The 17,050-nt window shown below is 43.6% G+C and overlaps 1 protein-coding gene across 1 annotated transcript in view; it reads left to right on the top strand.

The window, feature by feature from the left end:
- The window catches only part of KCND2 (potassium voltage-gated channel subfamily D member 2), a 642,239-nt gene that overhangs the window by 530,900 nt on the left and 94,289 nt on the right, over positions 1 to 17,050 (top strand). Inside the window, exon 4 of the mRNA XM_075345046.1 lies at positions 15,639 to 15,734. Coding sequence (XP_075201161.1) covers positions 15,639 to 15,734 — 96 coding nt within the window. The remainder of the gene's footprint in view (positions 1 to 15,638; positions 15,735 to 17,050) is intronic.

Here is a 17,050-nt window from a genome sequence, read left to right on the forward strand (position 1 = left end):
GATTTAAGAAGGCACTTGTCCTGGAAATGACCTGATATGTCAGATACCCCATCACCATACGCGCAGAGGTCATACACTGAACCTTTAGATTGTTTGTTTCAATGAAGTGTTCCAAGAGATTTGTGCAATATAGTAAAAACCTGGAGACACAAAAAAGACAATCCTCAGCATTTATAGCTGATGTAAGACATATAGAAGGATATCACATAATAAGAAAGCCATACTTTGAAATGTAAGAAATTGAACTTTGCCCCATTCAGCTATCACCAAGTAGTGCAACTGAAAAGAAGCAGTAAAAAGCGATCATTGATGTGTATGTTCCTAGGTGTCATCATTTACCCAGCAGAATTTAGATGGGTAAAAAATCCTGGAAGCTACATTCATACATCATGATAACCATCTTCACCCAAAGACGGTGTACAGTGGGACATTAGATAGAGGAGACTGTTCTTCTTATTTCAGAAATAGTTCCCTTCTTGTGCTTGAGCTATTGTCTGGGTCCTACAACACCAGGAAAAGATTGAATCTAGAATGAATTGCACAGTTTATGTATAGAAATTCCATCCATCTCATCTGCGACTGTTATTTCATTCTCTGCTAACGTCCATTGTACATGGAACAGTAATATATAGTGATTGTTTGGACGTACAGTTGCTAGGTACAATGACAGCAGACAATAAAAGACAATGGGTCGTTTAATAAGCTGGAGATACAAGAGTACAATGACATACACCGTAGGCAGGATATCTGTGGCCAGAAACAGAAATAATCAGGGCAAGATAGCTGTGCTCAGGCATACAAGACCTCGATGGTCATACAGTATATATGGCTTTCATTAATTTTCACAAGAAATTTGATTTGCAGCGAATCTCAATAATGCAAAGCCTCTTATTGCCCAGAATATAGGGGTATAACTCTTGGAAGACTCCTAGGACTGTAATGAAGCACTTTTCAGCTCTTTTATGCAACCACACCCTTAATAATATCTAAGTGACCTCAACCCATCTTGTTAGATAAAAAAAGATGATAACTATTTTCTTATTTTGTTTTTTAATGGTTGTTTAATTGCTCTTCACATACGCTTTCCATCCAGTCTCACTGAGCTAGAGATATTTTGCTAAGACGAGTGGGCAAAAATGTCATCCTCTAGATGTATAAAGCTGGTAGAGACATACCCCAAAAGACTCGCAGCAGTAATTGCAAAGAGAGGTGGTCCTACAAAATATTAATTCAGGGGAATTAATACAGATGCTCATCACAATTACAAGATGTGTGTTTTCAAAATATTTTCAACCATGTATTCATTTACTTTACATATCACAAATACTTGCTACTTAGTGTTTATATATCACATAATATCCACTTAAGTTTGTGGGTGTAACTTGAAAAAAGTATGGAAAAATGAAATGTTCATAGGGTATGAATACTTTTTCATGAAACTCTATGTATACATAAAATACTATGTTCCTAGGTAGGTACAGTAGATGCATAGAAGATATTTTGTGTACAAGGCAGATGTATTTTTCTGGCATCTTGGTTTTGAAATTCAAATGTTTAAACAATCGTAATATATATGAACTTTTTTTTCTATAAGTTTTACATCCCCCTTGAACAAAAATACAAAATAAACCAAAGTGCTACATTTTTTTAAAAAAAAATTACGTATTGGATCATGCCTGGAAACGAAAATATAGAAAATATGGAAACAGCATGCAGTATGGCCATTGGGTGTGTGCCGCCCCCATGACAGCCAACGGGCTGCTCGGACCCGGATCCACAGTGGCTCGAGGGGTCTCCAGATCCGAGTTGGGGTCGCACGGATACCCGGAATAAAAAAACAGTTGGGGGTGAAGGGAGATCGGGTACTCACACAGTCCAAAGTCACTGACGCTGACACCAGGTAAACCAAACTCTTGAATACTCCGTCTCTGTTGGTCGAGCACGCTGGGTCCATGCCCCTTTGGTGTTACTGGTTGGGCTGAAGCCTTGTCTCTTGGCACTGTGTGTCCTTCGTATGGATCCCTTTCGCTTAAAACTACTCGGGTCCCGCTCACCTGCGTGGCTAGCAGGGTGAGCTTGGGATTTTCTGGATGGTTGTGGGAAGTCCTATCCCCCTCGTTGCGCTAGTACCCCGATTCTGGAGCGGGTGGGGAACGGTTCCTGAAGACTCCATTCCCGTCGGGTGAATTACTGGGCTGCGTGAAGCTTCTTCCCAGCCTAGGGTCCACGTACCCCGTTGTGCCCTGGCCCCTGCCCAGTTGTAGCACAAGGCAGCCGGCCTGCTCAAGAGAGCAGCACCGTGCCCCATGTCACTACCCCCTGCGACCGGGGTTCCAGGTCCTTCTGGCCAGGCCAGCGTCTGGCACCTGGGAAGGGTACAGAAGCCCAGCTCCAAGGCCTGTCACCGCTGTCTCACTGCTCAACTACTACTTAACTGACATCTCTGCCCTCCCTCTTTCATCCCTCCATCTGGGTGGCCCTATTCCCCTCAGGCTGCACCAATGGGCATTTGATGGATGTGGTGCAGAGTGTTCCTCAGGATTTAGGTATACCTGTTTGTAGCAACACCAAATTGACAGGACCCGTAACCAAGGAGGAGCAGGTACCATGCAGAAGGGCATATTGCACGGCACCCTTGTGACGACCTGATAGGCCAGGGCGTCACAGGTGCATGGTTGATACATTGGACTATTTCACGACATATGGCATACCCCGTAAATTATGTTAGAGAAGGTGTTCCCAACCGGTCAGGGATTTCATGCAGGCACAGGACCTGTGCCTGCATGGTCATCACCAAGACTTCGGCTTATGTGAATGCTACCACCCAGCTCTCACAGCCAGAAGCTGTGCCTGCACCTCCTCAGGCTGCTAAACCCCCTAAATTCTGCAATCGGTAGCAATCACAGCATTTAGGAGGCTGGGAGAGGATTGCGCTCCACTCTCAAGTGATTGGGAATCCAGCAACGAGATCATGGTGGCATGGTTGTTGCCATGGCACCCCGAGGTCATCATGATGAGGTCATGATGACTTCTGCGTCACCCAGCTATGGCAAGACTCTTAGACCACCCAAGCAGCATGGTCTGAGAAGCTTTTGTCAGTGTAAAACTGACAGATGTAATCCATTGCAATCAGTGGCGTAACTAGAGTTCGATGAGCCCTGGTGCAAAATTTGGACCGGGGCCCCCCTCCACATACACCGACACTGTGGGTATGGGATAATGACACTGACACTAGGGGTACAGGATAATGACGCTGACACTCGGGGTACAGGATAATGATGCTGACACTTGGGGTACAGGATAATGATGCTGACACTTGGCTCTTACCCTCAGCACCCAGGTTTCCCATGTTCTGATATCCATCTTGACCTCAGCACCCAGCTTTTCCATGCTCTGCTATACATCTTCCCTCAGCACCCAGCATTCCCATATCAGAGCATGGGAAAGCTGGGTGCTGAGAGAAGATTTACAGCAGAGCATGGAAAAGTGGGGTGCTGAGGGAAAGAGCCTTTTCCCTCAGCACAAAACATTGCCATCCCATGCTTGTATCTTTATCCCCCCTAGTATATAGTTTTCCAAATACTATAATGGCCTCCGCATAGCTTTCCATATAGTATAAAGGGTCCAACATAACCCTTCATATATTAGAATGCACCCCCATAGTCCTCCATGTTTTATAATGCATTTCCAATAGTCCTCCATATATTATAATTCACCCCATAGTTCTCCATATTGTATACTGCACCACAGTCCTCCATGTTTTATAACGCACCCCCATAGTCCTATATGTATTATAATCCAGCCCCATCAATTTTCATATTGTATTATGCAGCCCCATACTCCTCCATGTATAATGTACCCCTAGTCCATGTATAAGGTGTCCTTCATGTTTTTTATGCAGTCCCATAGACCTGCATGTGTCATGCAGCCAGCCACCCCAGGGCCTCCATGTGTCATGCAGCCAGGCCCCTCCAGGGCCTCCATATGTCATGCAGCCAGGCCCTCAGGCCTCCATGTCATGCAGCCAGGACCCTCCAGGCCTCCATGTGTAATGCAGCCAGGCCCCTCCAGGCCTCCATGTGTCATGCAGCCAGGCCCCTCCAGGCCTCCATGTGTCATGCAGCCAGCCACCCCAGGGCCTCCATGTGTCATGCAGCCAGCCAGCCCAGGGCCTCCATGTGTCATGCAGCCAGGCCCCCAGGCCTTCATGTCATGCAGCCAGGACCCTCCAGGCCTCCAGGTCATGCAGCCAGGCCCCTCCAGGCCTCCATGTGTCATGCAGCCAGGCCCCTCCAGGCCTCCATGTGTCATGCAGCCAGCCACCCCAGGGCCTCCATGTGTCATGCAGCCAGCCACCCCAGGGCCTCCATGTGTAATGCAGCCAGGCCCCCAGGCCTTCATGTCATGCAGCCAGGACCCTCCAGGCCTCCATGTCATGCAGCCAGGCCCCTCCAGGCCTCCATGTGTCATGAAGCAAGGCCCCTCCAAGCTTCCATGTGTCATGCAGCAAGGCCCCTCCAGCCCTCCATGTGTCATGCAGCCAGAACCCTCCAGGCCTCCATGTGTCATGGAGCCAGCAAAATAAAAAAACAAGTACCTCTCTTCTCCTTTTGACCCCTGCAACCACGGTAGTTATGCCCCTGCCCCCATATGTCACACACACTGCTCCCCATACAGCCTGCACCCCCCATAGCACACACACTACACCCCCATATGTCACACACCCTGCCCCACATATCTCACCCTGCCTGTACCCCAACTTACCCCTCTCAAACACTCTACACCCCTTCACATCCTTCTGTCACAGTCTGCAGACCTCATATGCCACTCACCCTGCACCCCCCTCCCCCTCGTGCCCCCTCTTTTCTCATTACCAGTCATGATGTGTCCAAATCTCTTTCAGGAATCCGTATCTTCTGATGCTTTCTGCCCGGCAATCCTGTGTCTCCTCCCACACACTCACATGGGCATGACATCATCGCAGGTCCTGGAAGGATGGATTTCGTCTGCTGTGCAGGAGCGCTTCTGCTCTGCCGCAGCTCAGAAACGCCTGGTGGGTCTCTCCAGGTCAGGGGCCCCTCTGCCCCCTGCTGACACCGGGCCCCCTGACTCACAGGCCGGCCCCCTGGCGGTCACGTAGTCGGCCACTACACAGCGCATCTCCTCTGTTACAGAGAGGAGCCAGCTGTGCAGAGCGGCTGCCGGGCCCCTAAAACCCTGCGGGCCCGGTCGCAGTGGCGACCGCTGCGACCGCGGTCGTTACGCCCCTGATTCCAATGCTGGCTCATTGCAATACATTATTCCAGCATTCAGAGTAATAAAACTTAATGGCCTATATAGGGACTAAATAAAAAACTTTTAAAAAGTAAAACAATTGTAAAAATCAAAACAAAAAGTGCAAAAAAAAAAGAAAAACTATGATGATATATATGTATATCCAATATATAAAGCTCAGTGTATGTATGTATGTGTGTGTATATGTGTGTGTGTGTATGTCCGCTAAAGGAATCCGCACCGTCGCATTTACAATCACGAAATTTTGCATAGACGCCCCATGTGACCCAGGGTACGTCGTAGACTATGTTTTGATAGAAAAATTTAACCCCGTGCTTTACAGTTAGTCTCTAAAATCCTGCCGCCATTAAACTGAATGGAGGTGGGAGCTATAGGTTATTAATAGCAACTGTCAGTGGTTGCTATAGGAACAAAATAAACTGTTAGTTGAAGCTTATGTGTAAGGTAATATGATGTCGGTGGTGAGACGGATAAAGAGAGACAGAAAAAGACAGACAGAGACAGATGGGGAAAGAGACAGACCTGGAAAGAGACAGACTGGCAAAGAGACGGACCTGGAAAGAGACGGACCTGGAAAGAGACGGACCTGGAAAGAGACGGACCTGGAAAGAGACGGACCTGGAAAGAGACGGACCTGGAAAGAGACAGCCCTGGAAAGAGACAGCCCTGGAAAGAGACAGCCCTGGAAAGAGACAGCCCTAGAAAGAGACAGACGGGGAAAAAGACAGACTGGGAAAGAGACAGACGAGGAAAGAGACAGCCCTGGAAAGAGACAGCCCTGGAAAGAGACAGCCGGGGAAAAAGACAGCCCTAGAAAGAGACAGACGGGGAAAAAGACAGACGGGGAAAGAGACAGATGGGGAAAGAGACAGCCCTGAAAAGAGACAGATGGGGAAAGAGACAGCCCTGAAAAGAGACAGTCCTGGAAAGAGTCAGCCAGGCAAAGAGAGAGCCCTGGAAAGAGACAGACAGGGAAAGAGACAGACGGGGAAAGAGACAGACGGGGAAAGAGACAGACGGGGAAAGAGACAGACGGGGAAAGAGACAGACGGAGAAAGAGACAGACCTGGAAAGAGAGAGCCCTGGAAAGAGCCCTGGAAAGAGACAGACGGGGAAAGAGACAGCCTCGGAAAAAGACAGACCTGGAAAGGGACAGACTAGAAAGAGACATACTAGAATTAGACAGACGGGGAAAGAGACAGCCCTGGAAAGAGACAGCTGGGGAAAGAGACAGCCCTGGAAAGAGACAGCCCTGGAAAGAGACAGACGGGGAAAGAGACAGACGGGGAAAGAGACAGACGGGGAAAGAGACAGACGGGGAAAGAGACAGATGGGAAAAGAGACAGTCCTGGAAAGAGTCAGCTGGGCAAAGAGAGAGCCCTGAAAAGAGACAGACTGGGAAAGAGACAGACGGAGAAAGAGACAGATGGGAAAAGAGACAGACCTGGGAAGAGACAGAGTGGGAAAGAGATTGACCTGAAAAGAGACAGATGGGAAAAGAGACAGCCCTGGAAAGAGACAACCTTGGAAAGAGACAGCCCTGGAAAGAGAAAGACGGGGAAAGAGACAGACGGGGAAAGACGGGGAAAGAGACAGACGGGGAAAGAGACAGACCTGTAAAGAGACAGACAAAGACAGACTGGAAGAAGACAGAAGGGGAAAGAGACAGACAGACACACACATAGAGACAGATAGAGATAGAGAGAGACAGACAGACACAGAGATGTAGACAGATAGACTGATACAAATACAGACAGAGATAGAAATGGGCAGACAGAGACATAGACACAGACAGACAAGGAAAGACACAGACAGAAAGAAAGACAGACAGCGACACACAGACAGAGACTGGGAGAGAGACAGAGAGACAGTTACTATCCCGGGCAACGCCCGGGTGCTACAGCTAGTTTATGTATAAATATAAATAAAAAAATACAACTATTTGGTGTCACAGTATCTTGAACTATAAAATTGTCACATTATTGAACGCCCTCATTGAACATCGTAAAATAAAAAAGGCAAAAAAAACTATGCTTTTTTCTCATGCCACCAGAAAAAGTGGAATAAAATGAGATCAAAAAGTCACATGTAAATAAAACTGGTACAGTTGAAAATGTCATCTTGTCCCGCAAAAAACAAGCTACCATACAGCTCAGTCAGCGGAGAAATCAAGAAGCTATAACTTTCAGACTACAGCAAAAACATTTTTTTTCTGTTAAAATTTTTTGTGGTGTAAAAGCGGGAAAACATAACAAATTTAAATGTGATATCGCTGTAATCCTACTGACCCAAATAATAAAGCTGTCATCACTATTACAACACGGTGAATGAAAAGTGTAAAAAAAAAGAAAACATTCCTGAAATGATGTTTCCTCTTGATTATGCCTCACAAAAAAAACTGAATAGAGAGTGATCAAAAACAAAATGGTACCAATGAAAACTCCAAATCATCCTGCAAAAAAGTCATAACTTCACTCTGTCGGCAAAAAAAAATATAAAATCTATAGCCTTCAAAATTTGGTGATGCAAAAACCCTTTGGAAGTATTTAAAGACACAAAGTATGGAAGAACACACAACACTTGCTACAAAGGAAAAAATAAATATATATATATATATATATATCAAATGGAAAGAGGGGGGCATATCTAAAGAAAAAAATATAGTGCTGTCTGCAGGGACTGCAAATTAGGCATTAGAAGAGCCAAAGCCCGGAATCAAGTGAAGCTTGCAAAGGAGACCAAAAGCAATAAAAATGGATTTGGGGAAAGCAAAATAAAAGTCTAATATACTATAGGATGAAAAGATTGAAGTGGTCAAAAATGATGTTGAAAATTCCTATTTTGCATTTCTGTTGCTAAAGGGTGCTCTACATGCTGCGACATTGCTAACGATTTATCGTTGGGGGCACGTCGTTAGTGACGCACATCCGGCGCTGTTACCGACATCGCAGCGTGTGACACCAATAAGAGACCATCAACGAGCGCAAAAACTTGAAAAATCATTGCTCGTTCATTTCTTTAATATCATTGCTGATGCAGGTACGAGGTTGTTTGTCGTTCCTGCGGGAGCACACATTGCTATGTGTCACACCGCAGGAACAACGAACATCTCCTTACCTGCGTTCACCAGCAATAAGAAAGGAAGGAGGTGGGCAGCATGTTCCGGCCCCTCCTCTCCGCCCCTCCTCTGCTATTGGATGGCTGCCGTGTGACGCCGCACTAACCACCCCCTTAGAAAGGAGGTGGATCGCCGGCCAGAGTGACGTCGCAGGGAAGGTAAGTCTGCGTGACGGGTGTTAGCGATATTGTGCACCACGGGCAGCGATGTGCCCGTGTCACACAACTGACGGGGGCGGGTACGCTCGCTTGCGATATGGTACCGATATTGCAGCATGTAAGACACCCTTAACAATGCAAATGTAACATCACCTGATCTTGACTGTACTACCGAAAGAATAAAAGAATCCACATTATCTATAAACAGAGAGATGGTGAGAGAACACTTACATAATTTAAATTAATTTAAATCTCCTGGTCCAGATGAATTACATCCTAGTGTACTGAACGTTATTGCAGAATCACTAGCCAGAATCTTTCAAAATTCATGGAGAACAGGAGAAGTCCCAGAACATTAGAGAAGAGCAAATGTTGTGTCTGTCTTCAAAAAAGAAAAAGGAGCCAGCACGATCTGAAATAGGCATGCATCATATAAAAAGTGCAAATTCACAGATTTATTCCAACTGTACTATAATAAAAAAATGAGTATTTTAGCAAATAATTGATCAATTCTTTGAGCCACCCCTGCCAACGTCACGGCAAATCTTAATAGGGGGTCCTAACCTATATTATGTATTTCATGTGCCATGCGGCCTCCAAGATAAAGTTAAAAGCAGAACCATAATGGAGCACACATACCTGTAACCTGTATATAGCCGCTTCCATGTTGCAAAAAAGGCAATTATGGATGGAGGCCAGCCCAGGTCCCAGTATGTGGAGCAAGCTCTACACCTACCAGGACTATATCAGAACTGACCCTCCCAGTGCCAGACAGCAACCATTGATAAAGGCGGACCAGATCCAAGTATGGTGCTTAATTAGCATTGCCTGTGGAAAGGGGTGAGGCAGCTGAATGTGAACAGCTACCAACAGAAGGAATATATTGCAAACCAAAATCAGGCATGCATGGTATGGTGATGGTCAGTCACCAGAAATTGTAGCATAACTACAGTCATAACAGAGAAAAAGGAGCCAGCACGATCTGAAATTGGCATGCATCATATAAGAAGTGCAAATTCACAGATTTATTCCAACTGTACTATAATAAAAAAATGAGATTTTTAGCAAATAATTGATCAATTCTTTGAGCCACCCCTGCCAACGTCACAACAAATCTCAATAGGGGGGTCCTAACCTATATTATGTATTTCATGTGCCATGCGGCCTCCTAGATAAAGTTAAAAGCAGAACCATAATGGAGCACACATACCTGTAACCTGTATATAGCCACTTCCATATTGCAAAAGAGGCAATTATGGATAGAGGCCAGCCCAGGTCCCAGTATGTGGAGCAAGCTCTACACCTACCAGGACTATATCAGAACTGACCCTCCCAGTGCCATACAGCAACCATTGATAAAGGCGGACCAGATCCAAGTATGGTGCTTAATTAGCATTGCCTGTGGAAAGGGGTGAGGGAACTGAATGTGAACAGCTACCAACAGGAGGAATATGTTGCAAACCAAAATCAGGCATGCATGGTATGGTGATGGTCAGTCGCTGTGACGCCGCACGAACCACCCCCTTAGAAAGGAGGCGGATCGCCGCCCAGAGTGACGTCGCAGGGAAGGTAAGTCCGTGTGACGGGTGTTAGCGATAATGTGCACCACGGGCAGCGATGTGCCCGTGTCGCACAACTGATGGGGGCGGGTATGCTCGCTAGCGATATCGGTACCGATATCGCAGCATGTAAAGCACCCTTAACAATGCAAATGTAACATCACCTGATCTTGACTGTACTACCGAAAGAATAAAAGAATCCACATTATCTATAAACAGAGAGATGGTGAGAGAACACTTACATAATTTAAATTAATTTAAATCTCCTGGTCCAGATGAATTACATCCTAGTGTACTGAACGTTACTGCAGAATCACTAGCCAGAATCTTTCAAAATTCATGGAGAACAGGAGAAGTCCCAGAACATTGGAGAAGAGCAAATGTTGTGTCTGTCTTCAAAAAAGAAAAGGAGATTTAGCCAAGAAATTATAGATGAGTGAGCCTTATTCTATACCAGGAAAGGTCTTTGAACAAATTATTAAACAGCTTGAATGTAAGTGCTTGGGTAAGAATACAGTAATTAACCAGAGCCATCATGGATTTGTAGCAAACAAGTCATGCCAGACTACTCTAATTTCCTTCTGTGATGGAATCATTGACTGGGTGGATCAGGAAAATGTTGTAGATACTTTACATCTCAACTTCAGCTAAGCATATGATAAAGTATTTCATACTATCTTTATTGAAAAAATAACCAAATATGGGATTGACAAGTTTACGGCTAGGTGGATTCATAAATGTCTCAGTCATCATACTCAACCAGGGGTAATCAATAGTTGAACATCCAATTGGAAGAGTGTTTCAAGTGAAGTACCACAAAGCTCTGTCTTGGCCCCAGTATTTTTAAACATTTTTTATAAATAATCAAGATAAGGGAACTGTAGATTAACTAATCAAATTTACACATGATGCAAAGCTAAGATGTATGGCTAATACTAGAGAAGACAGAAAATGGATTCAGAAGGATCTAGAGGAGTTGGAACAATTATATTTAGCAGGCAGAAATGCTAAATTCTACAACTGGGCAAAAATGACATCTGCAGCAAAGAATGAATAGATCTAAGCAGCAGCAGCACATGTGAAAAGACTTGTGCATACTAATAGATCACAGACTGCTGTATGAGTTAACAGTGTGATGCAGCAGCAAAAAAAGACAAGCACAGTTCTGACATGTAGTAAGAGAATCATAGCGTTTAGATCATGTGAAGTAATTATCCTCTACTTGTCACGATGACTCTGGGATAGTGGGAAACTTGGGGCCTTTAAACTGGGGGCCCAATGTTATCCCTATTCTCAGGAGTTCCCCTAATGGTGGGGATGCCTGCGTCTTCTTTCTGGCCTTGTTTCTGACCAGTCTTGATCTTTTTCCCCCTTCCACTTCCCCCAGGGAGGGATGGGAGAGGAATATACACACATAGGTAAAGAAAATAAGAGATTCAGGAGGAAACACAAAAGAAGGGAGGAAGCAACAAAACAACATAGATAACCTTCCACAACCACAAAAAGCAAATAGCACAATTTTCACAAAAGAATCTGGGACACCACAACTCACAGACCAACATAGAAACTATAGCTGGCATGGATAGAAGATTTCATCCAGCTTAAATAGAAGGGGAGTAAATGTGGTTGGCCTCTCCACCACATGTGATCAAAGGAAACTAACAAGCAGACTAGCCGAGATTAACTCCCACTAGCCTGCCTATAAGTCAGCGAACAGTCTGCCTGTTGATCCCAGTAAAACCATCAAGCGGAGTACCAGAATCTGTCGGAGTGTCAGAAACCATCAAGCGGAGTGTCAGAATCTACGATGTGAACAGAGCCCAACGCCACCATGACAGTCAGTGAAGTTTGTGCAAAACTCCGTGTGACACTAACCTCCCGCCCACCTCCTTCCTTCCACATTGCCGGCGGCCGCAGGTAAGGTGATGTTCCTCGTTCCTGCGGTGTCAAACATAGCGATGTGTGCTGCCGCAAGAACGACAAACTACATTGTCCACACAGCAGCAATGATAATTGGGAATAGGGGGGCATGTCACTGATTAGCGATTTTGCACGTTTTTGCGACGATGCAAAATCGCTCATAGGTGTCACACGCAACGTCATCGCTAAAGCGTCTGGATGTGCGTCACAAATTCCGTGACCTCAACGAGATCGCTTGAGTGATGTCGTAGCGTGTAAAGCGGCCTTTACACAAAGTCAGAGATTTGGTAAATTTATAATATAGTATGAGTAACCAATTATACCAAAGAGATGATCATTGATTACAATCATAATTTTCATATTTAAGTTAAAATACAGTCATTAACGCAAACAACAAAAGCTGTTTAAGAGAATTAAAATTGGGTGAGTAGCAGCAAAACTCTGCTACAAACGTTTCGTTACAGGAGACCGTTTTATATTATAAATCTTACGCTATGGCAAGACTGAACACTGCAACAATACAAAAGGTATACACTAGTTATACTGCATCAGCAAGGGCTCTCACACAGAAAGATTTCAAAGCATACTGGGATTTTGAAAGGTCAAAAGGATTCCTGCAAATGTACATACACAGACAATCTGTGGTTAGTTCCTCTAAGGTGCTTGGAACTACCTCCATGTTGAGTTATTTCAAAAACTGTGTGCAACTGTACCTAGAAGAATTGATGCTTTTGTAAGAGGATGAAGTTCATGCATACAAACATCGCCATCTACTGGCCAAAAATAATAAGGAGAGAGATGTGGCAACGGGAACTGAAAAGCTGAGGGTATATACTGGGAAGGAAGAAATTGTAGGAGTTGCTGGGTCAGGTGACAGTTTTGGTGCCGTTACTAATTATAATAGGTTTGGCCAGACTAAGAAAGATAATTGTGTGCGTCAGAACCTATAAAAGGTTGTGTGAGCAGCAAAGTGGCCTTACAGCCGCCATTGGTAGGGGAAGATCCTAGTGATACCACATCCAGGAGAAGACCCCAACAATACCAGATCCAGGAGAAGACTCACATGATTACAGATTCTGGAGAAGACCTGGGTGAGTTGGGCTTCCTTTGCTTCCTCCTCAGTCGTTTGGTACTAGGTCGGGACACGCTTCAGGGAACAGAGGTAGTCTGCATACAGAATGTGAAGAGTTAGCCACTAATTTGAACTTGCAGCCTAGTGGATAGTGTCACTGACCTCCATTAGGGCCTGTGTGTTGTGTGTCATGTTACTTAGATAGTTAATGACAGTGATGTAATAATGAGGAATAGTGACATTTCCCTTTTTAGAGGGATGAGAATTACAATAATGTTGTCGGTGCCAGTTATGTAAGGATAGAAGTGATAATGTATAAATAAAGGCACTACTTCACTGTTGTGTAAAAATATTTGTTTAAACTGTGCACAGTTTCCTCCACTTAACCTGTTTACACTTTGATGTTGTTTGCAAGGCAAAGGTGTCATGGCTCAGTTTGGGGATTTGATCCAATGGCCTGTTACTGCATGGGCAGTTCCTCTATCTACTGAACTCTTGCCTTTTCTTCCTTGTCCAAATACTGATGGTTCCAATTATTTATGTTCTCTCTTCTTGGTTCGCTCTCCTCCATGTGTTTCTCATTTCCCATTTTGGTCTGCCCTATTACATTCTGGGTTGCAATTTATATGTCCATCTGTCACTGCACCTTCTTACTGGCAATATTTCTAGGTGGATTTGTACTTAAGAGTTCCAGCCCTTTAGCTAGGGGATTACCTTATTTAGTAAATACCTGTTTAACTTCAGCAGTTCGTCGTTCTTTTTTCCTTAACGGCACCTTTTACTTTCACCTATTTTAAGATTTCTGGGATGTTTTACTTGTTTTGCTTATTTGTAACTTTCTTTAGCATTCCCTCTTTACCTATCAACGTGTTTTAATTTTCTCAATCTAGGTTTTTGTATCTTCCTGCACACCTTACTCTCCCCTTCTGTCAGTGTATTATGGCCTCCTGACTGGTCCTTCTAGGGGTATGAGAAACCCCTCGATGGCCTTTCAAAGATTCAAGTCAGATGCTGTGTTTTGATTTGTGCAGCTAGGGTCATTTTAGTCTGTACAAGGACCAGTTGGGTGTGGGTGCAGAGTAGTAGATTTGCTAAGCGCTTTGCTTAGTTACCCAATGTGTAGCCTGGCTACCAAGCACAGCGTCGTTACACAGGTCGCTGGTGGCTGGTCTCTGAACGCTGTGGAGATCTGCCTGATTGACAGCTCACCAGCGACCATGTAGCAACGCTCCAGTGATCTCTGCCAGGTCATATCGCTGATTGGATCGCTGGAACACCACTACGTGTGACGGCGGGACAATAAGATATAGTACAGTCCATGTGTCTAATGTCTGTGTCTAACTTACAGCCAGTGAGAAGCCTCCTCTGTGATACTTGTGCTGTCCAACATCAGTAAAAGATGTCTCCCTGAGGGTGAAAAGTATTCTACTAGAGAATTTAATGGGATGTAACAAGAAACTTATTTTTCCTTTCAGTCAAAATAAGAAAAACGTATATGAGTGTACATGCTGAAGATTAGAAATGAGAAAACCTGATGTTTCAAGTTTGGGTTCGGAAACTAATTACCAAAAAAAACAAAGTTCGGGTTCGAAGTTCAAGTGAGGTATGAGTGCACACCACTCAAGCGAGCACCACTATGCTTGGTTACGAGTGATGCTCAGCCCTGCGTAAGCCACGTGCAGTGGTTGAAGGCTCGCACTGGGGGTAAAATCAGCATGATCTGATGTAGTGTGCACACACACAAAAACAAATAAGAAAAGCTCTGCCCACCACCCAAGTGTTCTGCTTATGGCTGGCAGCATTTGGGCGAAGGCATGAACTGCCCAATTACAGACTTCCATTGAGGTTCAGATCAAGTCGGGGTCACACACCAATCTTTTTTTAAGGTTTGACTGTACCTGCTGAAGCAAACGTCCAAAGGTTCGCTTGTCTCTACTAAAGATCTATAAATAAGAACATAATATTTTGTAAAAAAGTAGACAAAATAGGCAACCAATTTGGCAATTCGTAAATTTAAAAAATTAAAGCTGAAATGTGTTTCTATAGCATAGAATAATTAATTGCATTTTGTCCATATTGTTCTATAGTAGTACAAGTATTATGATCGCTTTCCGAAAAAAATCCAGTGCGAGATCTTCAATACCTTTTGGTATATTAAAGTAGTGATGGAAGCTACTGTATATGTGAGAGAACCAAGGCCAAAAGGACACAGAAGATTAGTTACATGCTCATCTGCTCATTGGATTCACATACCAAATCAAACTGTGCGTACTGACTGTAGATGCATATCCTAGTAGTGTATAAAGTGGCACCATAGAAATAAAAAATTGCTTTAATATTAGCCAGTATGAATACATTAGAAATGAAAAGATTTTCTTTAAAAATGTGAAACATAGTAATAAAGGATTTTTCTTTAGTAAATGCAAAATTATACGTATTAACATTAATATTTGATTCACATTTATATTTTAAAGAGAACCTGAGAGTAAAAAATATTGTATTTCTCTGATTTACAGGGTTCCAGTGAAGAGGAACAAGCTCTTGTTACCAAAACTGGATCTACATTCGCAACACAGCATCACCATTTGCTTCACTGTCTGGAAAAGACCACGGTAGGGAAATTGAAACAATTTCCTTTTGTTGAAAGCAAAATAACATGGGCTTTGTATTAGTTTTATTCCAGATGAGCTACAAACTCTCTGAAAAATGTTTATTGTCCCGCTATGTCGAGACAATCGCTGAGTCCAATTCTTTCATTTTACATTACATTATTTTTTTCTCCAAAGAAGAAATTATTGTTGACCTTACTTTGCACTTTATCATTCCTATTTTCACATTTTTCTAAGTTAGTTTTTGTACGTCAGTTAAAAGTTATTCTGTACGGCATGATTTAGTAACATTGTACATTTTTAACTATTTTATAAAATTAATTTTATGTTTCTTAATACAATTTACAGCTTCATATTGAATAATTTTTCTTTAAAAAGAAAAAAAAAACCTTACCCATGTGTTGACACCATACTTACAAGCAATATGCAAGTAAAGGCAAATATAAACAAGAACTAAAAAAGGTTTTCGGGAAGTTGGCCATATCGCATGTTGGTCTCACATAGTGTTCCTCCTTGAAGAAAAGTCCCACCTTGCTCTAAAAATTTAGAAGAGTAAACAGTTCGTTCCAGACAGCTGAGCGGTACTGAATGTATCAATCTTATTACACTACACATTGTCCACCATGGAAGCTCATATAAGCCTCAACTAACCAAGTAGAAGATACCCCTACCGATGTCAATTATGTTTATCCCTCCACAGTAAGGATCATCTGCCTTATACAATATGGTACCCTACCTAACTTTCTCAATATATTGCTTCATTTTTCTTGTACCGATTCAGCACACAGTTTGTATCATAGTCAATTCTCCTGCACAGCTGTATTTCCAAATGTGTTAAATGAGTTTTCTGTCTTCCTGACAAATTTGTCCAAGGAGGTAAAATGTGGAAAAAATGATAATAAAAGAATATATACTAGCTGGTTAAATCTCCCTGCCTTTTAAGTGCTGAAGCTCTGGTCCTCCCCGTTGGGCACTGTTTGCTTGGCTGCAGCAATGACTGGCTCATCAAGTGCAGTAAATCTTTGAATACATCGATGTACCACTGAGGAAAGGGGTCTGATGAAGTAGTTATGTATTAATATGGCACAACATCGCTAATGTCAAGTAAACAGTGAGTTGGGGAGAGGACTGGAGCGGTAGGACTGATGCACCATGGTATTTAATCAGTAAGTGTATGATATTTTAAGCAGTTTATCACAATTCAACTACAGGAAGAAATGTTTTTAAGGACTCAGAAAACCCTTTAGAGGGGTATTTCAGTCTCAAGTTGTCACCTATTCAGTAGATAATTGATAGGTCCCATAGCTGGGACCACCATG

This window comes from Anomaloglossus baeobatrachus, chromosome 4 (genome assembly GCF_048569485.1).
Source record: "Anomaloglossus baeobatrachus isolate aAnoBae1 chromosome 4, aAnoBae1.hap1, whole genome shotgun sequence".
Taxonomy (NCBI): domain Eukaryota; kingdom Metazoa; phylum Chordata; class Amphibia; order Anura; family Aromobatidae; genus Anomaloglossus; species Anomaloglossus baeobatrachus.